Source organism: Diplotaxodon limnothrissa, linkage group LG23 (assembly GCF_057381915.1).
Source record: "Diplotaxodon limnothrissa isolate DT_005_m linkage group LG23, D_limnothrissa_male_GT1.1, whole genome shotgun sequence".
In the NCBI taxonomy this organism is placed as follows: domain Eukaryota; kingdom Metazoa; phylum Chordata; class Actinopteri; order Cichliformes; family Cichlidae; genus Diplotaxodon; species Diplotaxodon limnothrissa.
Window position 1 is genome coordinate 6,194,492 of NC_140617.1, and position 23,758 is coordinate 6,218,249.

Genomic DNA, 23,758 nt, shown 5'->3' on the forward strand with positions numbered 1-23,758 from the left:
TTTCCATCTTCATTTGCCGTGTCTGCCTAAATCTCCAATAGTAAAAGTAACTGACTGACACTGAGCAGTATTAGAAAAAAAGAAAAAACCCCTACTCCTCCCTCCCACCAACCCAACCGCCCACACACCAGTTCTACGTCTGGCTTTGTCAGATGTGCAGAAAGGCAGGCTGCTAAGACAGGATGACACTGACGATTAGAAGACCACTGCTCACAAGATAAGATGGAAATGTCGCTGAAGCAGTTGATTCTGATGCTACTTACAGGTAAGACTCCCAATTTTATATTTAACAGATTAAAAAAAGACACAGTGTCATGCTAAATGCAACATGTGCACATTTTCTGAAGAATGAAACTCGTCTTCCTGTCTGTAGTTTTTGTCTACATGAACTATTTTGTAATTCAAAAAGTAAAATATCTTCTTTTTTCTATTTACAGTGGCAGCAACAGCCATGGTGATATCAGGTCAAACTGCTGTATTTCTGAATGAAACAAGAACAGTGAGAGTTCCATCTGGATCAGACCTGGCTTTGTACTGCTTTTTGGACACTGAGAAATATGAGCGATATCGAATCTTCTGGTATTCCAACAAATCTGAGAAATCTGAATCTTCTTCCAACGAGTCAATATGTCACAAAATCATTAACAAACCTGCAAACAAGACTGAAAATGAAGATTCAAAATGCATTTTGTCAAATGTTAATACAAACCACAGTGGATGGTACTTTTGCAAAGTCACAGTAGAGATTCCCAGTTTAACAGAAATCCGCAGCAGTGGAACAGAAGTAAATGTTTGTAAGTATCACTTCTGGCTTTTAAAACTGTTAATTTTTTACTTTAAGTATCTTGCATAACTTTTTTGAGCAGTATACAAACATTTAATAAATGCTGTATAATACACTAAAATGTAGCAGTACAGTAGTACACAGATAAAAAGCACTTTACTTTTTATCAGGTAATCTATATTTGTCAACAACTTCCTCTGTTAGTATGGAGACATCATTTTTATGTTAATAAATACAACAGCATCCACTTCAACCCACCTTTAACATTAATGTGTTATAAACCATTACATGTTTATATGCCGCTTACAAACACCTTAACACCTGCTTTTTTGTCGTGAATGAATGCATAACTAATTTAAATGTCCTGGCTTGCAATGAATGTTTCTCATATAATTTTGTTTCCTCCACGACAGCGGACAGTGAAGTTACAACGTACCCGTCAAATGTGACGAATATTAAAGGTGTGTGCATGTATGTGCGTGTGCATGTGAGAGAGAGTGCGTGTATGCAGTTCTCAAAAGGCATAGGACATTTTCAGGACCCAGGAGATACTGAGCTGCGTAGATTTTCCATTCAGTGTCACTCTGCGTGGGTGTCATTTGTCCACTTACACAGGGGATAAAAGCTCTAGCTGATGAGTCAAAACTGTTTCAAAGTGCTCACATTCGTCCTGTCAGATGCGTACTGCTCACAGGAAGTGCGTGGACCTTTACATAAAAAGGGCTGACTTAACGACTACATATCTTTTAAAGTGATCACATAACGCAGCAATTCATTTTATTGTATCCATGGTGTAACTTGAGAGTTACTTGTAAGTTAAATGCGTTCACATTTCAGGGCAAACTTTTCCTCCCGCAGACCCTCCTGCCCTGAGTGACAACTGGTGGATATGGGTGGTGTTGGGAGCATCCTCTTTCATCCTGTTCATCCTGACGGTCACATGTGTCCTGCTCTCAAGAAGACAAGAGAATAGAGGTAGTGCTATTTCTTTTCATTGTGAAGGTTTAGATAATCATCGACAGTCTACACAGATTGCAGATAAGCTGTGCTTCAGCTGTATGCAACAGAAGCTGCTAGCCTGAGATAAAAGTTGCTCTATAAGAAAAAGAGGTCAAGCAACAAAAAAGCAAATTATCACACAAGATAACTTCACAAGATCTACAGTCACTTCAAATCTACACTGCATACAGTACAGGCTGATTCATTTCCTTGCAAATATTTGCATTTAAAAGAAGAAAACCTCTCATTTTTTTATATGAGAGAAGACGTTTTTATGATTGCAGAAACCTTCCCAAGTAGTGGCTGATGGACACAAACTAAGCAAGAAAGTGGTTAGTGTGGTTTGACAGCACACCGTGAGACAAACTCTGCTGTCACTAATAGATGTCTTCTCCTCCTGTGCGGTTTCACTTAAGAAAAAGATTTTAATTTCTAGCAGACATCAGAGACAAGGACCGCAGTTTATTTTGTGAAGCAGAGCTCGAGGTAAACACTTTGAGATCTGGTTGTAGACAAGTGATCAGCACTGTTATTAATATCAGATATCTGCAGAAATAAAACACAGGCAAAGCTGAAAAAGCCCATCCACATCTGCATCAACCAGCACTTTTACTACTTACAGATAGATTTCTGTAGTGTCCATATTTGACAGGCAAAATAAACTGAGCTGTTTCATGATTATTGAAGCCCTTACAAGTGGTTTGACTATAAAACTGGTATTATTATGATTGGAAAACTATGTTTTTTCCAAAACTCATTTTTTCTGTCCATTAACTGACAAAAAATTAAGTTTAAAACTTCTGACTTCAGTCCCACTCGTCATCATAAGATTGTATTTAGCTCACAGATTTAAGTCATTGACACATTTTTTAAACTAACTTTAAACCACAGAGGACAAAGCAGTTCTTTATGTAGGCAACCAGCAGCTTGTGCAAGTACATGTGGTTGTTTGGCCACCATTGATGGCCACAGAGGAAGGAGAAAAAACAGATGTAGAGTGAAGCTTTGAAAGTACTGCCAAACAGCTGTAAAATCACACGTATGACCCAGGCAAGGTGGTTTCTGATTGACACAAATTGTTGTTTGGAGTATTGTGTTACTGAGAAAATGTATTAAAGTATACTACTGAGGAGAATGAGGGAAAAAAGAGAGTTACCGGCAATAAAAAGCAAACCTCTGCTTTAGAAAAAGGTATTGAAACGATATCATATACAATAAAAATATAAAGGAAATTAATTTTAGTTAAGTATTTTGTAAGTTTGGCCACATTTGTCAATATAACCAGCACAAGGGGACGCGAGTGCTTATGCCTATTGAGACTCGGGCACCCCTCGGGTATCGCTGTACCATTCTGAACTTCAATCTTTTAATATGTCAAACAGCACCTGCAACATAACAATAAGAGCTAATATTAATGTTGAAATGAATAAAAATGAGATGAAAGTTGAAATTTTAAAACAACAAAAACTAACAACCAAACTGACTTTTGAAACTAAACTGAACTGAAAACACAAAAGTAAAAATAAATATAAAAATAAATAAAACAAAACCTAAAAATGTATAATCTTAGTTATTTTATAGTTATGACTAGCACATCTGTGTCGCAGTGAGAAATTAAATACAGAAATTCCAGGGGACTTTGGTACTGACTCTGTTTCTTTGACATTTAACTATCTTGACTGTAAGTGAACTTTAACTTGAAAGGCTTTGATGTATTAATTTGATGAATCTTTTTACTTTTGAATCATAGTCAAGTGATTTCACTGAGTCAACACTTGTGTTTTTGCAGTACAAATGAATGTTTGCACTGCAAAATGTTTTGCCTTTCAGTAAAAAATGTCAAGATTAAATTTACAGTGACAGCATTTTTTTTTGAAAAGCGTGAGAAAAACTTACACGTGGTTCCAAATGTACAGTTTTCGGGGCAGAAAGGATATTCTGTTAAAATAGAAATGAATTACAATTAAAAATAAATATTTGACATTTGAATAATTCCCATCTTAAACTATTTTTTTTCTTTTGTTAGGAAACTTTCAAGTTTACATCTCCTGATCAATTTTTAAATTGCAAAACCACTTTAGTATTAAGTTGATAATAAAATATGTAAAGCATTTGTAGTAACAAGATGTATATTGACTCTTAATACTATGTATATTCAAATATATAAAGATTTGGACGGACAACATCTGACGTGACTTGCAGTCTTTCTCTAAAAATCAAATGATCAGATAATTGATGCTGACATACTACATATGAAAAATAAGGTCATGTTATTTAGTTACTTGCACAGAAATCAGTCTTTATTGTAGATCACTGTATTTCATCACTGAATAGACTAGAACAGAATTCCTTTATTGTCACTATACAGATGTACAATGACATACAGAGCATCTCCTACTCAGTGCAAACATATTTGAGAAGAAAGGAGGGGTGGGGTGCACAGTTTCTGCAGCACTGCATACATATGAAAAGTATTTAGAAAAAAAAAAAAAAAAAAAAAAAAAAAAATATATATATATATATATATATATATATATATATAAATCTACAAATATACAAATCTGGAAAAAAGGAAATAAAGACGTAAATAAATAGTGTTATGTGTTTACACTGTATTTCATCACTGTTTTCATTGTGGTTGGGGATCTAAATAGCTTCTTTTGCAGTGTGTAACAATTAGTCAACTGCACAATAATCAAAATTAGCTAATTCAACTAATAAAACTAAATAAGGACATTTTTAGGGTAAAACTGTATTTTTTTTCCTGCATTTTGGTCTCAGTGATGTTTGATTACTACGTTAAAGTCTAATCAGCCAAATGATAAGCAAAAAAAAAAAAAAAAAAAAAAAAAATCCCTCTGAGCTTTTGTTCTACAGATTGTCCTACAGCTCAAATGCAGATATACATTAATTAAATGATATGCCATTGATTCTGTATTTGCCTTTCGTCCACCAGAAGAGCCCATCTATGCAAACACCCCCAACAAACAGCCTTCACCTCGGCCGTCCATGAGCGCAGCGGCGGTCAGCCTGAAGGCAGCTTCTTCCTTTCAAGACCCGCGGACCCCGAGTCCTGCCAGCAGATACGACGAAGGCAAACGGAGATATAGACACTGAACAAGTCACGGATCTCACAAACTAATGCCAGCAAAGGTCCTCACAGCTAATTTCACCGGGACACTGAAAGAAACTTTCCCCTTTCATTATTGTCGGATCTACATTTTGTTCATCTGGATTACTGGTTTAGGGTTTTTTCATTCAAACTGTACGTTTTTTAAAATGCGCAGGTGAAGTAGCTTTTATGAGCCACTAGATGGCAGATGATGAATGCGGTTTGAATGTGTAAATTCATGGTTTTGTTCCCTTAATTTTTGTATTGTATTACTTAATATTGAATATGATGAATACTGAATATTTGGAAATGTTTCCAATAGCTTTTGAATGGAGTATGGAGAAGATTTATACACACATATGTATATTTTTGTATTATTTTTTTAAAGGAGACTAAAACGTTAATTTCTTATATATGGACTGTGTCCTTCTTTTTATTTTCAAAATAAACGTGGCTTTCTGTCGTGCTTAGGCTAACACTTTAATACGTCCTCTGATAAAATACTTATTAAGTCGACTTAACATTTCCAAACAAACCAAAAGTCCGCACTTGGGAACATTAACAGGACTATGTCGTTGCTGTCTGCTCGGTCGCGAAGCCCAGCGGCTCCTATATAAGTAAAGGTGCGATCAAACACGTGACGTGATCAGGCGCTGCCTACCGCTGAGAGCTGCCTGTCGGATAATCACTCCCTGCAGGAATTAGACGTGGAGTGAACGTTACAGGTGGAGCAGGGAAAGAAAGAGCGGAGCTGGATTCAAGACGGGAAAGACATCGGCACTCTGAGCGGTTTAATATTAAAACTAACTACTGGTAAGTGCGAGTTAGCCCGCTGACTCGTTTTTTTCTTTCCTTTTTTGTTATTGGTGCAGGTTTTTCCCATTGGGCGTGTTATTTTTCCACTGCGCTCGGGCTTGTTGTGGGAATTGGATTGCCAACCTGAGGGGTGGAGAGGTTGCAGAGGTTGCAGAGACAGCGCACTGCAAATTCTCTGACTTACCTTAAGATTATAGGATATCCTAATCTAATAATAGCAGCGGGGCGTTAGAGTAAGCAGTAGTAGGATATACTTACAAACTCTTGCACCAGTAGATGCACGGATAGTGTTACACTGAGAGAGACGCGCTCATCAAACTTGGAGGGGTCGCGCGTTCCCTGCAGCCCTCAGGATTAGATATAGCAGCGCTACGGGAGCGAGTGTGTGGTTGGATCCGGAGGAGAAAACGCTTTGAATCGCGAGCCAAGCTGTTTTATAAAGCTTAAGCACACAGATTTTTATTTATTTTTTCCTCCGCTGGAAACCAAGCATATAATTCACAGACTTCAGAGACATGAATCAGTTCTTAAATATAGTGCGCAGAAGGAAGCATCAGCATGTTTAATCTTTTGGAAACGTTTCTCTGCGCACACACAGCTACAAAAAAAAAGAAAAATCAATACTGCTGCATCAATAATTCACACATTCTCAAATAATTTATTAAAAAGCAGCAAATTTTCATTGTATGCACATTATCACTGAACCGAACTTGATGTTAAATGGGGGTGAAGCGGATATTCGAGGGCATTTGTGGTGGAGGTTTAGTGATGGTGAGAATTGTACCAGTGTGAGTGTGTGTGGCTCAGTGAGCAGACGATAGACGAAGTGAAAGGCTTTCAGTTCACTTGCTCTGGGGATTGCCCGATTGTAGCTGTCATACTGCAGCTACATTAAGTGGGTTCATGGCTGATAATAGCTGGAGATGATGCAGATTGTGTCTGTTTCACTGTGATTGCATGTATATGATTCATCTCCAAAAGAACTTTGGAGTTTATTTGACAGATAACTTCTTATAGTTCGCAATCAGATTCTCATAAACTGCGGTTCTCAAGCCTATCCAAGCATGACCCCCCCCCCCACCCCACCCCCAATCAGTAGGTGACTCAGATTTGTTATCAATCATTAACAATAACAAGGACAAAAAAGAAAGCTAGTTAATTTTTTAGTGAAGGTCAGCAGGACAGCGTCAGCAAACCCTTGTTTTCCCAACATGCTCTTTCTTTGCATATTGATCATCAGATTACCCCCACCCGTCTTCTTTTAAGTCTGTGCCCCCAGTTTGAAAACCACTGCTTTCGACTCAGACAGTCAGCAAAGTGGCTTTCAGAGATTAGATAAGTCTTGGAAACCACAACAGGAAAAACATCTTTATGGTTGTCACATCGTAACTGGCTGGCACCAGGTTTTTAAGGTCTAAGCTCAGAAAGCAGAAGGCATATTGCACATAGCAGTTTATCAACACGACAGTTCTTGGATTTAAAATGAAATGAATAATAACATCGTAATGGCAGTAAGTGAAGGTTTACAAAAACATCAAGATTCTCTTGCCATCCCAGTAAGAATACACCTTAGTGTTTCTAAGAAAGCTGAAAGAACTAATTCAGTGATAATTAAAATAAAGTGAGACATGAATTCTTTGTATTTTGCTCCTTTTTGTCCTCTGTAATGTTTTATGGTATTATAATCTAAATTATCTTCTGGTTTTTGGTGGCTGTTTGGCCAAAGTGAAAACACTGAGCTGATAGCACTGGTTTAAAAAAACACACACCCTTTTTCTAAAAAACAATGTAAGAGTTGTGAAGTAAATTCTTGGTGTTGATTTTTAAATCTAAAGAGAGGAGCGCCCCACACTTTACGACCTGCACAGACTTGCCTGGGTGTGTGTGTGTTTTTCTCCGTGCGTGCATGCGTTCATGCGTGCATTTTGACTCAATAACAATTGATATGTCAAAACAAAAGTCAGTATCTTATTAAACAGGCTTTTGCTTTTGTTATTGTGTTGCTCAGTTGTCACTTTCATTCCAGTTAATGATATTGTCAGTTGTGCTCTGGCGCAGTTTCACTGATTTGGGCCGTAGCTTAAAAACTGTACACGCTGCATGTTTTTGAAGTATTGCTCTCAGCTAATTACAATCCTCCTGCATATCAAAACAAAAGGTGGGAAGCTACTGTCATTGTGATAAAAGAAGGGGGGCTTTTTCTTTTTTAAGCAAATGTGAGCTTGCAAAAATATAACCCGGTGCTGAACTGGGGTGTGTTTTCCAGTGAATAACAAGTCTGTGACACACAGGGTGTCAGGGGTGAAAACCCTCCCACTGGCACTTTCCTGTTTAGGCCGGTGTGCTGTTGAAATACTGTATCACAGCCAGCTCACCAGCTGGCCTGCCAGTGGACAGCTCAGCTTACGCCCAAATGGCAACAAGACGTAGAAAGAGGCAGTAGACGACCAACCAGTCGGCCAGTGACTCAAACAGAATCAAACCTGAATAACAGTTTGTCAGGCCAGAGGTAAATCAGTTACTGCCGAAGGGGACCTCACCCATAGAGCTCAGCGTAGTGCCGTCATTTAAAGCGTACACCAAAGCAGTCATGGCTCACTCCAGCTGTTTGACTGACTGCTTTTTGGATGTATTATGACTCACAGGGATGACAACAGCATGCAAGTCTGAGCACGTCTCAGACGCTGCTGCTGCATGAGGTTTTTACTTTGTTATCAGCACGCAGTTGTGTTGAGAATCCATTGTAGAGGTTTTTGGAGATGGCGTGGAGGCTCCTAAAGAGGCTATAAATATCCCCATGCTTCAAGTGGTTCCAGTGTCTTGAGATACTGCTGCCAGGCTTCTTCGGCGCATTGAACTCGTTCATGTGCAGCTTTTGAACCCACAGTTGTTCGTGTTGTACCGATTGATGAGTAAAAACCCACTTGGAGTCCCTGTGCTAACCCTTTTAGAATGTTGCTTGGTAGGAAGGTACATGCTGACATTTACATCTAGATGTATGGAGATGCAAGGGAACAGTTTTAGTCACAATCTTGTTAATTCTGTGTGTACTGTTTGACCTCAGATCAGACTTTAAATGTCAGTGATTTTAAACAGAAGCAAAAGAAGTATAGAGATTAGAAAGTGTTGTTCATTGCATGCAGGTTCTGTATACTGTCTGTGTGAGCAGTATTAGTCAGTGAGTGAATACCATAGATTTGCTCTATAGTCTGACACAAAGGGAATATCAAGTTTTTCAGAGCTGCATAATGAAGTTGCGTGCTCAGTGACGGGTCCGTGAGCAGGTTTTGCTGGCCGTACTGGAATTTTCATTGTGCCCTTATGAAAAATAATAGTACACTAGTCTGCCATGACATAGCTTTTGCCTCAGTGAAGAGCACACCCACGCTGATGGCGGTTTATTTTTGTTTTTGTCACTAAGGTGTCAAATAAACAAGAGGAAATCAAAAAAGCTGGGGTTCACTGTACAAAAGGTCAAATCCTTTAATGTTAATAAATGGTTCACCATTTAAAATGTAGTGTTAAAACATCTTAGGTCCAGTTTTACTTACCAGAACTAATAAAGGTGTGCTACTGATAAAAGGCCACTGTGTAATAAGCCATAAAGTCTTAGGGGCTGTATTGCTAGTAAGCCATTATGTAGAGCAGAGGTGTTATGCAACCGTGTGCATGACAAAAAAGGTCAAACAGTCCATTGGTGTGTCTTTCCTGATTAAAAATAAAAAAGCATTCTAAAGAAATCCTTGACACGAATCTGAAATGTAAAATTAATGTTCGTTTCCAAGGAAAAATAAATCCTGAAAGGTGCGGCACCTCTTAAAATAAATGAAATCTTTACTTCCTTCTTCCCTTATTTTTTTGATTTCAATACAACTCGTATCTCCCGTTTGACTGCGATTGTTTTTTCCAAGCTACTCGCGGTGTCACAAACCCTGCTCGTACGCAGTGAACAAAATCTGATTTTTCTTTTTGGTAAGATCAGAGAAGCTTTCAGCACATTTACTAATGTCAAAGTCTGAACATGCATCAGCGTGCGCTCACATGCAAGAGAAGCAATGACCAAAGACATGAACAAAACACATTTTTATATCAAAATATTAAAAGCTGCACTTCTAACGGGCTATCTACCTCTAATGTAAGAGGTGTTGTTTCTAGTTATAAATAAACAAAGAATGACAACAAATTTTCATTTTTCTACACTCTTTGTTTTGTTAGCCTGCAGTCAAACACTGATTTTATCTGTAGCAAGGTATAGGGCTTTTTTGTTTTTTTGTGGAGGTACACGTTTAATAAATAAACTGCGTGTGCTTCTCGGGGATCACTAAATGGATACAGACAACATTATCTTAGTGACTAGCTAATGAAGATGCAATTTCAGCTTGTTCTCCTGCCTTAGGAGGCAAATTAATGCGATAAATAACTAATTAATGCGTTTAGATTAATAACGTATAATCCACTGATAAAGCAGTGGGGCCTTTTTACTTTCAAATTCTCAGACTTTTAGGATTTATATAATTTTTTGTCAATTCATTAAGCGACTTCCAGACTAAACATAACCTAAGGGCCCCACTGCGAATGGAAATCTGCATCATATGTGTTGTAAATCCCTCAGCAGTGCACTGTCACACCTTACGCTATGTTAAGTGTGGGAGAGCCAGAGGAAAGGACGACTGTTGTTATTGTGGCCATGCCTACCTGTCTGCGCCATCGTGACCTATCTGCCAAAACCTCTGAAAAACAACCTTCAGTTATTCCGTTCAGCTGTGGCGCTTAACCCACAGTACCCTCAGCCCCCAACAGGCTGTGGTAAAAAGCATGCAACATGTCACCTCTTTGACAACACAGGGGCAGTCCTGTACATGCAGCAGCTCGTCCCACTGTGTCAACTAACAACAGGGTGGGAGCACAGCAGGTTAGCTGCAAAATGCACAACCCAGACTGCTCAAAGACCCAGGGGAGTTAACGCTTAGCTGTCTCTCAAGGAAATATAGATACTGTCATTTTTTCATTTCTGTCAACAGGCGAGGACTGTACGGTGTTTCAAAAGATGCATCTTTACTTTTTACTTTTACTTAAATCTGAATAGCACATGCAAAGCAGCTGTGTACTGCACACCCCATTTTATTTATTTCTTCTTCTTCTTTTTTTTACCTTGCGAATCTGGTCTCGAATATGCTCTGTGTGTTATTCTGAGTTAAAGTGCCTTGATGAATTTTGAATGAGGCTGCATCGCTCAGTTTGTCAAAACACAGAGAGTGAATCTCGCCAAAGAAGTGGTAAGTCTCGATTCCACATGAATCCCAGGGTAGGGATGGAGTTCGTGAGCTGTGAATTACCGTGATCTGCATGCATGCCCAAACCTGAACTGATCCCCGCTGCTGCTTGAACCCTGCTGAGTCCAGAGGAAGCAGGTTCTTATCAGGGAGGAGGACAGGAAGATACAGAGAGTGCAGGAGGAAGAGAGAGAGTGGGGGTGGGTGGGTGGGCAGTATATGGCACTCTGCAGAATTTCACTTAACATCAGCTTCCTTTGTGAAGTTTACTGTTATGAGTTGTCATAGCTTTAGCTGTAAGTGGTGCCAGACATCTCTGGTAGAAAAACATGGTTATATTTGTCTCTGTTTAGCATACTGTCTGGGTCTTCAGGATTTAACGGTCAGCAAACAGAACATGTTCATTTATGACACTTTTCCCCACCTTAGTATTTTCACTACTATCTTTAACTTGAAAGGTGTTGCTTATTTTTAATCTGGCTCTTTTGAGCAACCCAAATTAATAAAAAAAAAAGAAGGAAAGAAAGACGGAAGTTCTCCAGGAAACGAACAAAGTGTTCATCTTAAGTGGTCCTCTTTTTCCCAGTCTTGCTTGCTGTCACTTAGATAAACTTAGATATACAAAGGGAGCTAAAGTGCTTGTTTCAGGCAGTAGATGAACTGGGGGGCTACATGAGGACCCAGTATAATGTAAAATAAAAAGGATTATTTTGAATTGTGAGCCATGCAGAGTGACTCTTGTAGAGGCCATAAGTCCATATAAATGAGAAGAATAGGTAGCAAGGGCATAATAGTAGGGGTATTTTAAATTTATATTGCCCTGCATAAAAATCATCAAGCATAACAGAGATAAAATGAAAAGAAATAAAGTGTTGGAGGAAAACCAGCTTGCATTGAAAATTTTCAAGGGAATGTAGCCATCTTTTAATGTATGTAATATTTCCCGGTTTGGTATTAAAGTCAGGTTTTCTATTTCATGGGTCTCTTTGATTATTTCATAGATGTTTTCATATCTCTTCCAGAAGTGGGCTGCCGTGAAAATGATCTCCTCCAGCATCCCTCACCACTAGCTGAGCAGTATGGCTTCTGCTCCTCCTTCCAGAGAGGACACCAGCAGCTCGTTAGCACTGCGCTGGAGGCTAACACCGACATAGATTTCCAGCAAGTAGCTGCGCTCGACGTTCCCGGTTAAACATCTGAACGATTCACCTTTAGAGGGTCTCTGTAAGCAAATATGATGACTTATGCCAGAGTGGCACATGTCCAGGACCGTGACATCACCACAGTTTAACAACATCTGGACTGACACTGTGGACCATGATCTTTCTCTGATTTCGTGCTTTGGTGGCGGAGCTGGATCTTGCAGCTCTTCCACACTTAGACAAACCCGGACTCTGAGCCATGTCTCTTCTTTTAGCTCTGAGCATCATCTGTGGATTGATGCTCCATGTTTGTTTTAGTGCCGTCAATACTGACTATTGTGTGCCACGAAAGACCGTGCCCTACCAGAGTGAGTCAGAGATTCTCTCACCTTCTCCAGTAATATGTCGTAGAATTATTCTTAGCATATTCTTTCTTCTTGTGGGCTGAATCAGAAGTAGAAGCTAGAGCAGTTTTGAATATTTTTACTGTGATTTATGACCCAGTAGTGCAACTTTAACATCTCTTTTTTTGCTGGCTGGGACAAGTTTATTAGTTTTCAGTAAATTAGCATTTTGCTTTTTGCTGTGGGGGCATTTTTCCTACTGCATGGAGTCACAGTAGCTAACATGTGGGAGGTAAATAAAGCAAAAAACAGTGTATGATGCAGATTTCTCCGTGCAGATGAACTGAAGTTGTTCAGGGAAGAGGGGATCTACAATTACTCCACGATGCTGATGAGAGAAGACCTGGGTGTGATGCTGCTGGGGGCAAGAGAGGCCATCTATGCTTTGAATATGAGCGACATCTCAGTTAAAAATGCTACGGTAAGAACATGAGGAGTCTGTACACTCTGAACAGAGCTGTCAGATAATGTACATATAAAATACACACGCTGGAGCTGCCATGTTGCTTATTTTGTTTGATGAAATAGTAATTAGTTAACTTTTTTATCACTGTGGATTAAAAATGGAAGATTCATTAAACATTTATGATGTTTTACCACAGCACTGAAGCCATTTCCTCAAATAATCAGTAGCCCTGCCAAAGATGGACTTATCATGCTTAGATGTGATTTGTATTCATGGTTCTTAACTTTCTTTTAGGTTATGCTGTGATAGCACTGGCTTAACACAGTGAAATATTTCAGTACTTTACAAAGAAAAAAAAAAAAGTAAACAGCATTTTGTTTCTCGCTGGTTTGCAGTATAGCAATAGCTGATAATAGCTAATAATAGAGGTTGTTAATCAATAGTTAATCAACAGCTAGGCTGGTATACAGTACTGATTTATTGCATGCACTTACTGGCAGTTCTGTTAGGTGTATCTGTTTAAGTGCAACGGCAATATCTGATCAGCCAATCACATGGCAGCAGTTCAGTGCATTCAGGCATGTAGACAAGTTCAAACCGAGCATCAGAATGGGGAAGAAAGGAGATTTAAGTGACTTGGAAGGTGGCACGGTTGTTGGTGTCAGATGGGCTGCTCTATTTTTTTTTCTGAAAGTCTCAAATATCATTCACAGCATATTAAATATCTTCCCTAAAATCCACTGTGTCAGGTTTGTCGTATAAAGAGAAGAAACATTTCATATTTGCACATCTTTCAGATGCTGTGAATTATGGGCAAATGTTAGGTCACATTACGTACAGTGTTTTCTCACACATCATTTCATTCTACATGACCACTGCACATTTGCATGAGATATTTCAATAATAATGGTTCTGTTGGACTCTGTTGTTTGTTCATAGTTGTAGATACATGTCTAACAGTCAGAGGCGAGGAGTGCTTTGCCAGCTAACCGGTTCATGCTTTTAGAGCACGCTGACAGGTCTCGAAAAACAATAAATTGTGAAAGCTGTAACTGGACTACTACTGTGTGGTTGCAACACCATTCCTGAATGCTTTGACAAGACTCTTTCGTTTTGTTGGTGCAGGTGTATTGGCGGGTGACTGAGGATAAGCAGAGGGACTGCACGTACAAGGGAAAAAATGCAGAGGTTTGTGTAAAGTCGTTCAAAACAAAAGCTTTGCACTAGACAACTTTTACTTCGGGGGCATTGCTGCAGCTGTAAAAGATGACCACTGATTGAAAGTTGTTTACTCCCCCCTCACATTTTTATCTTAGCACATGTGTAAATCATTTATATGAGAATGATTTTTTTCCCCTTTTCATGTCTTTACATGGAATTCTCTTTGAAGTACTTGGTTCATATCTTTGTGCTGAGAGTCCAAATAAAGGCACAGGAAGAAAACGCATGTGCACAGCCCTGACCTTTTGGTCACCGCGAGCTGCGGACAGCATGTGCAGTCACTATATGTATGCGGTATGTTTGTGTTTTTGCGGCTGAACTAACAAAGCTCTGACCTTGGCATTCTCTCTGCTGGATCTTGTTGCAGGTGGAATGCCGCAACTACATTCGAACCCTGCACAGAGTGAATGACTCTACAATTTATGTGTGTGGTACAAATGCGTTTAGCCCGACCTGTGATTATCTGGTAAGTGTGGCTTTAAGAGTTAAGAGTTTAGTTTATTGCCCCCTTGTAAACTGATGCTAGTAACACTTGCATGAGATCCATTAAGGAGATCCACATGAAAAGCTCCTTCCTACTGAAGATGTAGAAGTTAATTTTTTTTCTTTTTTGTAACTCAGTGACTCCACAAAACAGTTAGATGTTTTTCTTATATCCAAATACATGTGTACTCAGTACTACAGTGTAGAAGGGACTGCCTTAAAATAAAGTACAGTACTTACTATAATGAATGAAAACTGTGGCATAGATTTCCTCATTTAATGTACGTGTGTTTGGATGCACAGTTTTGTTTTTATCCTTTCCCATGTTGATTTGTTTGCAATGAAAATGATATCACTCGTCTTACTTTAAAGGGAACCTGTAATACTCATTTCCAACTTCATATTTTATTCTTGGCCTGTACTAGTGCAGCTCTGGATGACCTTATCTTACACTCTTAAACAAGCTCCTCTCCCTTTAACCAGCTTTTATTTCATTGGCTGCCCCTCACAAACAAACAATGTGAACAGCTGGTATATGGTACACAGCTAGGGTGGTGTGTCTTAGATGACCATATTCAGAAAATCTGCTCTCACTGTTTGAAATGTAGGGTTGTTGAGCAGCCAGTAGCCTACCTGTAGATATGCTGAACTTGCATCCACCGCTGAAAGATTCTAGACATAACAGAGCAGAAGGCAGTGCAGGGTCTGCTTTAATTCAAGCAGTAATAACTGGGATTGAATTTTGTTAAGCTTTATGCTGAAGTGTTGTAAATGGGCACGCTTTGAGACATTTCTCTCCTGTCATCGTCAGTTAAATTTCCTTCCCCTGTTGTTGGTGTCTTGGAAAACTGTTTATTTTGGCAAGATGCTGAAATTTCAGAGGACTGAGCAGCCTTGGCTGCATCACAATGGGGTGTTAAACTGTTGCTATGTGAACCTGCAGCACTATGATAATAACAAACGAAATAAATAAAGGCAGACAATATGCTCATTATGTATCCCCAGACTCTGGAAGAAGATTTTAAGAGAAACAATTAAAGTGATTCCGGATATGAGTTTTGAAAACCCATGTAAAACCCTTTGTTTCGTTTGGACACTTTAGCGAGTTATTATGCAAATGTATGCAAGTTTAGTTAACTGCTTAAACATGTGAACAAACGGTAAGCTTCCAGTTCCAGTCCTCAATCTCAATAAAACACAGCTTTCTCAACGTCTCTCTCTTTGCTTGATCTCTTTCTTTGTTTCTGACAGACGTTTGCTAAAGGACAGCTGACGCTGCAGGGAAAGCCGGAGGAGGGGAAGGGCAAGTGTCCTTTCGATCCCTTTCAGAGATACTCCTCCCTCATGGTTGGTGAGTGTCTGAGGCAGACACAGAATGAAGATTTGATAGTTGTGTGCAGATTTCACTTCACACACTAAATAAATAAGAAAAATACCGCTCGGAGTATATTTGCTAGAGCTACCTGCTCATTCAGCATTCTCTGTACGATTTGTCGAAATGCCAAATTTTTCTGTATATAAATGTGATGTTGTTACAATTTAAAGTGAATAATGGATTTCCAGGAATTTTCACTCACCTCTTTTTCCTGTCTCACAGGAAACGATTTGTATTCTGCCACATCCATCAACTTCTTGGGCTCTGAGCCTGTTGTTCTGCGCAGCTCAAACTTGGCTCTTCGTACCGAGTTTAAAAGCTCCTGGCTCAATGGTGACTTCCTCTCCCTTCTTTTTAAAATTTTATAGCACCCCATGAACATTTTAGCGTTTGTGGTGCTGTTGACTTCTATTTTCGTTTGCCTGTGTTCAATTCAATTTGTTCAATTCAATTCAATTTGTGTTTTCAGAGCCAAACTTTGTCTACATGGATTTTGTGGATGAGAGCTTTGATAGTCCCGATGGTGACGACGACAAGGTGTACTTGTTCTTCAGTGAAAATGCCATAGAGTACGACTTCTACAGAAAGGTTTCAGTGTCACGAGTGGCCCGTGTCTGCAAGGTAATGAACACTGTTCAAAGTCAGTCAAAAGCCTTGGCCTGTCTCACACAGGTCTGGTTGTTGTTAAAGGCAATACGCACACACATCACAGAGTGCTCCATATCTGTGTTAAAGGGGGATATGGGCGGCCAGCGGACACTGCAGAGGAAATGGACGTCGTTCCTGAAAGCTCGCCTGGATTGTTCCCTGTCTGAACCCAGCCTGCCCTCCATTGTCCAGGATGTCTTCCTTCTCAGACACAAGGACTGGAGGAAGAGTGTCTTCTATGCTGTCTTCACTCCACAGTCGTAAGTGTTTGCTGACAAATCCAGTGGCTCTTATTGCTCATGGCGGATGTTGGCTTTGAGGAATGTTAGGAGTATCCTGAGCTTTTAGTTAACACACACAAAAAAACTACCAAGTCTGTTGCAACTAGTATTTTGTTGAGACTCAGCTGATAAGAACTTGTCTCAGTGTGTTTCACCTAAACTTGTTATTTTGCGTTTCCAGGAGCTTATCCCAGAAGTCGGCTGTTTGTGCATACAGCGTATCTGCTATTAGAGATATTTTCAATGAGGGAAAATTTAAAACCCCTGTTGCTGTGGAGACGTCTCATATTAAATGGGTGATGTACACCGGTGAGGTGCCGGTCCCCAGACCAGGAGCGGTGCGTTTACAGACTTTTGTTGCATGCAGAAATTCAATTGAAAAACCAGATAAACGCAAATAGATGTGGAAGAAAAAAAATCTAAATTGCAGTTTTTGTGTTTCAGTGCATCAATAACATGGTGCGTAAAATGGGGATGAATCGCTCTCTGGACCTTCCAGACAAAACGCTCCAGTTCATCAGGGATCGTCCTCTAATGGATGAAGCAATTCGGCCACTGACAGGAGGCCCGCTGCTGATCACGAAGGGAGCTCTGCTGACTCGGATTGTAGTGGACAGCGTGCAGGGCCTGGACGGAGAGAAATATAACGTCATGTTTATTGGCACAGGTAAAAAAAGAGCTGTGTTTTTCAGAAAGGCCCCTTTGGAGTACTGCCGGTGTTACTTGAGTTTTATTTTTAATGTTAAACAGTCACTCACATAAAATTCTTAAAATAGTTAAAGTTTAATATTCAATACTGCAGTTTTAAATGAATTCATAACCTTTTAAATGGCTTTAAAACTTGACAGAAGGAGAAAAGTAACAAAATCAGATATCAGAACAGCAAATTTAGAAACTGGCTTTTGTTTCTGGGTGAAGCTTAGCAGCTGAAAAAACATAGTGATCCACATAAATTTTGTTTGAGGACTTAATTTTCCTAATTATGCTGATTAAAAAGAGATTCGTTTATTGTACTTGGGAAAGAGTTTGAGCACTGCAAGTGGCTCCCTGACACAGAATTACAAATGTCCTCAGTGATTATGTTTCTCACTAAATCTGATCAGAACTTATCAGAAAGACTGAATTATGCAACTTTAACGCAACTATATTGTCGTTATAATGTAACTAAAGGAGGTGAACATATTAGTTTCCATTAATTTAGCAATAGATTTTAACAATATGACATTTGTCATATTGTCATATAAGTGTTTTCTAGTTATAAGCTTACCATTAAAAAACTGATGGCACAGTTTTTCCCCTTTATAAAGGCATCACCTGCACAACACCTGGTTGGGCAGGTGACCCATTTGCTGAAGGTGGCTGCAGGTGCCTGAGTTTGAGTCCACCTCACACCATTTCCTGTGTGTCTTTTCTATAGTCCCTATTTTTTTGTAATATCTTGGCTAAAAAAATGCCCAAAGCAAATCTAAAACTGTTGCAAATGCAGAGACCAAAGTAAAGGCTTTTAAAGCAATAAATATAACTTGGTTAATCATTAGCTTTTTATGATTTGTTCTAAGCAGCAGAGTCATCAAATGATATGGGTAAATACACTTGTGTAAGTTACGGGCTCTGCTTTTTGTCTTTGTAATAGGAAACGGTTATGTTCAGAAGGCTGTGAACTATGACGGAGAGATGTTCATCATCGAGGAGGTTCAGCTGTATGAAAACCATGAGCCCATCTCTATCTTGCGCCTCTCATCCACTGAGGTAATATATAATAACAAGTCCATTATACATGTTTCGTCATCATCACAGTTTACGGTTGTTTGCTGGGGTTTTGGTTGGGAGATACTGTTTAATATCTTAGTTTGAATATGTCATCACCTATTTGGCACTTACAGGCAATAAAGAGGCTTCAGTTGTGCTAAAGGTGAAACACTTTTAGTCTTTTGATATTTATGAGTCTTTATGGTTGTGCACTTATAGGGTCAAGTGTATGCTGGTTCAACTTCTGGTGCAGTCCAGATGCCGGTCAGTAACTGCAGCCGCTATGAGACTTGTGTGGACTGCATCCTTGCAAGAGATCCGTACTGCGCCTGGGATTTATCCACCAAGCAGTGCTCCTCCGTCAACACTTTGTCCCCCTCCCCACATACAATACAGAGTCTCAAGAAGGGAGATGTGTCACAGTGTCCTCCACTAGGTACTTTAAATTCAGTTGTTTTTATTTAGTGTTAAATCAGAACCCAAGAAAGCACAAGGGTTGTTCGATTGTAGAAATAACAATATTATAGAGAGAAACCCACTGACACCCTTTGATCAAGCGTGTGCTGACATGGCAGCAGTTTTATGAGCATGAATTAACCTTGCGTTTGTGTGTTTTTAGATCCAGTGACAGCTGTCGAATTAGTCCTCATTCCAGAGAACAATATCCAGCTGTCGTGCCAACTTCACTCTAACTTGGCTGTGGCCGACTGGCGATTCGGTAACCACACACTTCACTCCAACAACAAATACTACATCTACAGTGGCGGTCTCCTCATCCTGAGTGCTTCTGAAACAGACGCTGGCCAGTATATCTGCGACTCAGTAGAGGAGATAAACGGACAAAAATACAACCAGACTGTGGCGGTTTATCATTTACAGCTCTACTCTGACCCGACAACGGGGATCATCCCCACCTTTGGCACAGAGGTGCCAAGTACCACAGAAGCTATTCACAAAACAATACATTTGACACCAGATCCAGTGCCAAGCCATAACATTGACAAACCGTCGTCTCCTGAGAGTCAAAACGACAGTGGCAGGATAACTCATCTACAGGTGGCTGTGGCCATGCTGTCCCTGATTTGCCTCTCTCTGATGGGAGTCATATTTATGATCTGGAGCCGTGGGCACTGGGAGTGCTTAAAGTTTGTACAGCGGCCCAGTGAAAGCGAGACGAGAAGGCAGTCAACCGAGTACAGGCAGGTCCTGAACAGAACTTCAGAGGTAAAGCTCCTGGGGCCTGAATCCGGGAGACCTTGCAGTGCCAATAATAATCACCCTGCTGTTGACTTCAAAGGGAATGGGGAGCATCACTTCCCACCTATGGCCAACATTTCAAGTCTGGACGGTCTGGGATACATAAATGATGAGTCAGAGATTTGACTCTGCTGAGGTGTAGAATTCAGTCTGAGGCAGGACTCGTGCACTAATTATCTTCCTATAGGTGTACTCCCACTAAGATTCGGTTCCTATAAAGGTTTTCGCATTATAAATTCTTTTGATTGGTGTCCTGTTTCCTACACTGACTATCATTTCCATATTCTTACCAGGCAGCTCATGTCCTCTAAAAAGATATTTAACTGGTGGTTAATGTTTTTATATGTATTTTTTTTTGTATAATGATAAATTGTGAATAAGCTTTGTGCAATAGATTGTGTACAGCCAACACCTTTTCTTTTTGGACTATTTATTTGTAAATATAGTATAAAAAACACTGGACATGTAGCATTTTGATCATATTTTCAATGATTTTTAATGATTGATCAGTTGTCTGTATCACTATTTTATTTCCTGGTGGCCGTAAAAAACATCTTCTACATACATACCTCTATTTTTAAGCATAACCCCCACTAATATAACAGTTGGACCTCTGTCTTCAATAAGAAAAAAAAAAGAATTTTTATATTTAGGGTGAACTGGGGTAATTCTTTTCTTTTTTTGGGTGTGTAGCTACATTTCTGATTCCAAGCATACTGTACACTTAATAAGAAACAGACAAAAATGTCATTGTAATGTCAAGGGTGGGGGTGTACATTTCTGTCAGTGAAACAACTCAGAGGTGCAGCGTATCCAAGAGTTTCGGTGTCAAACTTTGAAACATGCTGCCTTGCTCATGAAAGGAACTTTGAGAGTCTTGTCATGCACTTATGAATCAGTAAGTCAGTAATGTCTCACACAGTCGGGAAATGTATTTGAAGGCAACGCACAAAGCCACTGCTTCCAATATTAATGTTTCCAAAGGTTTCATATGGTTTGTAGGGGAGGAAAACATCATCATTAACACCACATGCTCAGTTTGTAATTATTACAGTTTGTTTTGGACAAAACGTCAATTGCAGTGAAGCCCCCCGAATCTTCTCTGTGGTTTTCAGTTTTGGTCATTAGCGCCATTGCGCAGAGACTTTTATGTTTCATCAAGTTCTGTACAACTGTCTGTATGAGAGTTGAAATGGGTCTCTGCTGAATTATTAAACAGCAGAATTGTATATGGATGTACAATATCAGTAGTACAAAGTAATCATTCAAACGTTACCTGTGCATTTGAATATTTTTTTTATTTTTAAAAAAGGGTACAATTTGTGTGTGTGTGGTTTTTTTTTAAAAAGCACTAAAAAAATCATCCCAGCTATAACACTGCCAACTACTGTTATACATTTTATAACAATAAAGCTACAAGACTTAAACGGAATTGTTTACATCATTCAGAAATGGCTTTTAGCTGACCTCTCTCAGGCCCAATTTTCCTCCCAACATTTAAATGAGGCTTCTTCTCTTACATCTGGCTTTGAGTTATTGTGTGATCCTTATGGCAAATATTTATTTGCCTTTGTGAAATGCATTGTAATACTGTTCTTTGGTCACAGTGGTACAGTGGTTAGCGCCATTACTTCACAGCAAGAATTTCCTAAAGGTGCTTGTGTGGGTTCCCTCCCACAGTCCACTAGGTTAATTATCAATTCTAAGTTGGTCATAGGTGCAAATAATTGTCTCTCTTTGTTAGTCAAGCAACAGACTACTGACTTTCTAGGAGGTGTTTAAGTTATTAAAATTAGACCCCGACCTATTTATTGGAAAATTGACATTATTTGCTGATAGATATTTGCTAATCGGTTAGTATCTATTAATGATGGCCCAAAACATGAAAGTTAAAAAAAGAAGACACGGGAGTTGTTATGAGTGTTGACATTGCCCCCTGGTGGGCAAACTATGTAAAGTGCAACTTCCTGTTGGCAACCAATGTCTTCAGAATTTACAAATACAACAATTTGAACTAAGTAGTGGGAGTGTAAACTAGTAAATTCATGTAACAAATGATGGCAAAATCTCTTTTTTTATGCATCTGAAAGAAAAAGGAAATCAGCTAATGTATCCAAATATTGGTATTAGTTTTAAACATCCTGTATTGGGCTCTATTTGAAAAGCTAAAGCCAGGGTCCCCAACCCCAGTCCACGAGGGCCGGTGTCCTTGCTGGTTTTAGATCTCACCCTGGGTCAACACACCTGAATCACATGATTAGTTCATTACCAGGCCTCTGGAGAACTGCAAGACATGTTGAGGAGGTCGTTTAGCCATTTAAATCAGCTGTGATGGATCAAGGACACATCTAAAACCTGCAGGACACCGTCCCTCGTGGACTGGGATTGGGGACCCCTGAGCTAAAGGATAATAGTGTTGCTGAAATGAATTCATCAGCAGTAAAACTGTAGGGTGAAATATTATCAATTTTCAGGGTCTTCTTGTGAAGCAATAGCTGCTACTTCTGTATGACAAAATTCAGATTAGTTGAATTTAAGAATAGTAGGATTGCAACATGATGAGCTTTACTGGAGCAGATTTCATCCAGAATTTTAGGATGTCAAGAGATACTTTTATTCATACCCCGAAGCATTTCACTAGTGTCTCACAGCAAGAGAGTGAAGTCAGGCAAGAAATGTACAAGCTCCACAAACTGACAGGACTGCTTGCAAAAAAAAAATCAGACTGGCATCTGGTTCAAATCACAGCTGAAAAGCTCATTCTCTATGATTTTTGGTGTTCAGACTATCAAAACTGAACTGATATACATGAGTTTGCTTGCAGTTTAAAGACAGCATAAAAAGTATATATAAAACTCAAGTAAAAAGATTTAAATTCACTCTATATTAAAGTAGCTGTGGCAGAACTGACTCATTTTTAAGACTTTCAACATAAATCCAACAATTACATGTATTTTTATGATAAGCAGGGACAGGCAAACACAATGTGAAAAAGAAGATTTATTGAAATGCTGCAACAGTGTTAGTTTAACATATCCATTTTATCAGTCACTTATCAAATATCAGAAAAATCAAAGTATTAAATTTGGCAGTTGGCCATAAAGGGCACTTCAGTATGTTGAAAAGAAAAAAAAAATAGTTGTGTATCTATGAGGGAGCAACCTTTCTTTATGACAGCGCTTTTACTTCAAACAAGCTTTATCTGGATCAACGGTGTTGCATTACCAGCATATATGCATATTTCTTTAAAAAAAAAAAAAAAAAAAATCCAATAATTCCTCAGTCATGTCTGATATTAGACTATGTTTAAACAATTTGTTACCACATCTGCATGCATTAGTTCACTCAGCCAGCGGTTTGTACCCGTCTTTACTGTTTACATCACATCCGTTCATTTGTAATAAGAGAATCGCCTTCATTCAGAATCCCACAGCAGGCTGCATGCAACACAGTGTAGACCCCAGATGCAATAACTCAGTCTATCTGGGAGAAAATTGAAAGTTGCTGGAGGTTTGCAACAGCTGATAAGGTGCTGTCACTGCAGGGCACTGACCACTAGAAGCAAACAGTGTAGCTTTAAAACAACAGGAATTGTGAAATACTGAGGTGGAGACACCCAGCCCCCTCCGTCGTAAGAGTAGAAAGTGTTTTGGCTCAATGATAAGTTGCACAGAAGAGTTGTTCACTGAAGCATCCAGTTTTACAAAAAAAAAAAAAAAAAAAAAAACAACAAAAAAGAACAATTAGAGTGTTTTTTTTAAGGCAAAAATCAGGTGTTCAGGCTTTTTTTTTTTTAAACATGCAAAAA

At 39.2% G+C, this 23,758-nt stretch overlaps 2 protein-coding genes across 4 annotated transcripts; both read left to right on the forward strand.

The window, feature by feature from the left end:
• The first annotated feature begins 222 nt into the window (after positions 1–222).
• On the forward strand, positions 223–4,900 carry LOC146607380 (uncharacterized). Of its 2 annotated transcripts, none has more exons than XM_085347198.1 (5): positions 223–265; positions 438–798; positions 1,205–1,245; positions 1,643–1,759; positions 4,740–4,900. In XM_085347198.1, the coding sequence occupies exons 1-5, from the start codon at positions 223–225 to the stop codon at positions 4,898–4,900; spliced, it is 723 nt and encodes a 240-aa protein (XP_085203324.1). The 2 variants fall into 2 exon arrangements, with proteins under 2 accessions (XP_085203324.1, XP_085203323.1); XM_085347197.1 differs by having other exon boundaries at positions 438–794; positions 1,198–1,245; positions 1,622–1,759.
• A 677-nt stretch (positions 4,901–5,577) lies between these two features.
• LOC146607381 (semaphorin-4E) lies at positions 5,578–21,326 on the forward strand. Of its 2 annotated transcripts, none has more exons than XM_085347479.1 (14): positions 5,578–5,708; positions 12,007–12,494; positions 12,809–12,951; positions 14,062–14,124; positions 14,525–14,623; positions 15,892–15,991; positions 16,238–16,348; positions 16,485–16,636; positions 16,751–16,923; positions 17,126–17,282; positions 17,389–17,611; positions 18,578–18,693; positions 18,913–19,129; positions 19,313–21,326. In XM_085347479.1, the coding sequence occupies exons 2-14, from the start codon at positions 12,386–12,388 to the stop codon at positions 20,074–20,076; spliced, it is 2,427 nt and encodes an 808-aa protein (XP_085203605.1). In that variant the 5' UTR covers positions 5,578–5,708; positions 12,007–12,385; the 3' UTR covers positions 20,077–21,326. The 2 variants fall into 2 exon arrangements, with proteins under 2 accessions (XP_085203605.1, XP_085203606.1); XM_085347480.1 differs by having other exon boundaries at positions 12,010–12,494.
• The last annotated feature ends 2,432 nt before the right edge of the window (positions 21,327–23,758 follow it).

What these genes read in the sequence shown, in the direction of transcription:
- LOC146607380 (XM_085347197.1), top strand. Translation starts at nt 223, where the DNA reads ATGGAAATGTCGCTGAAGCAGTTGATTCTGATGCTACTTACAG. An exon ending in TGGAACAGAAGTAAATGTTT is followed by an intron (nt 795 to 1,197) that starts GTAAGTATCACT and finishes CCTCCACGACAG; the next exon opens with CGGACAGTGAAGTTACAACG. An exon ending in AAGAAGACAAGAGAATAGAG is followed by an intron (nt 1,760 to 4,739) that starts GTAGTGCTATTT and finishes TTCGTCCACCAG; the next exon opens with AAGAGCCCATCTATGCAAAC.
- LOC146607381 (XM_085347479.1), top strand. Translation starts at nt 12,386, where the DNA reads ATGTCTCTTCTTTTAGCTCTGAGCATCATCTGTGGATTGATGCTCCAT. An exon ending in TCTCAGTTAAAAATGCTACG is followed by an intron (nt 12,952 to 14,061) that starts GTAAGAACATGA and finishes TTGTTGGTGCAG; the next exon opens with GTGTATTGGCGGGTGACTGA. An exon ending in CGTCATGTTTATTGGCACAG is followed by an intron (nt 17,612 to 18,577) that starts GTAAAAAAAGAG and finishes TCTTTGTAATAG; the next exon opens with GAAACGGTTATGTTCAGAAG.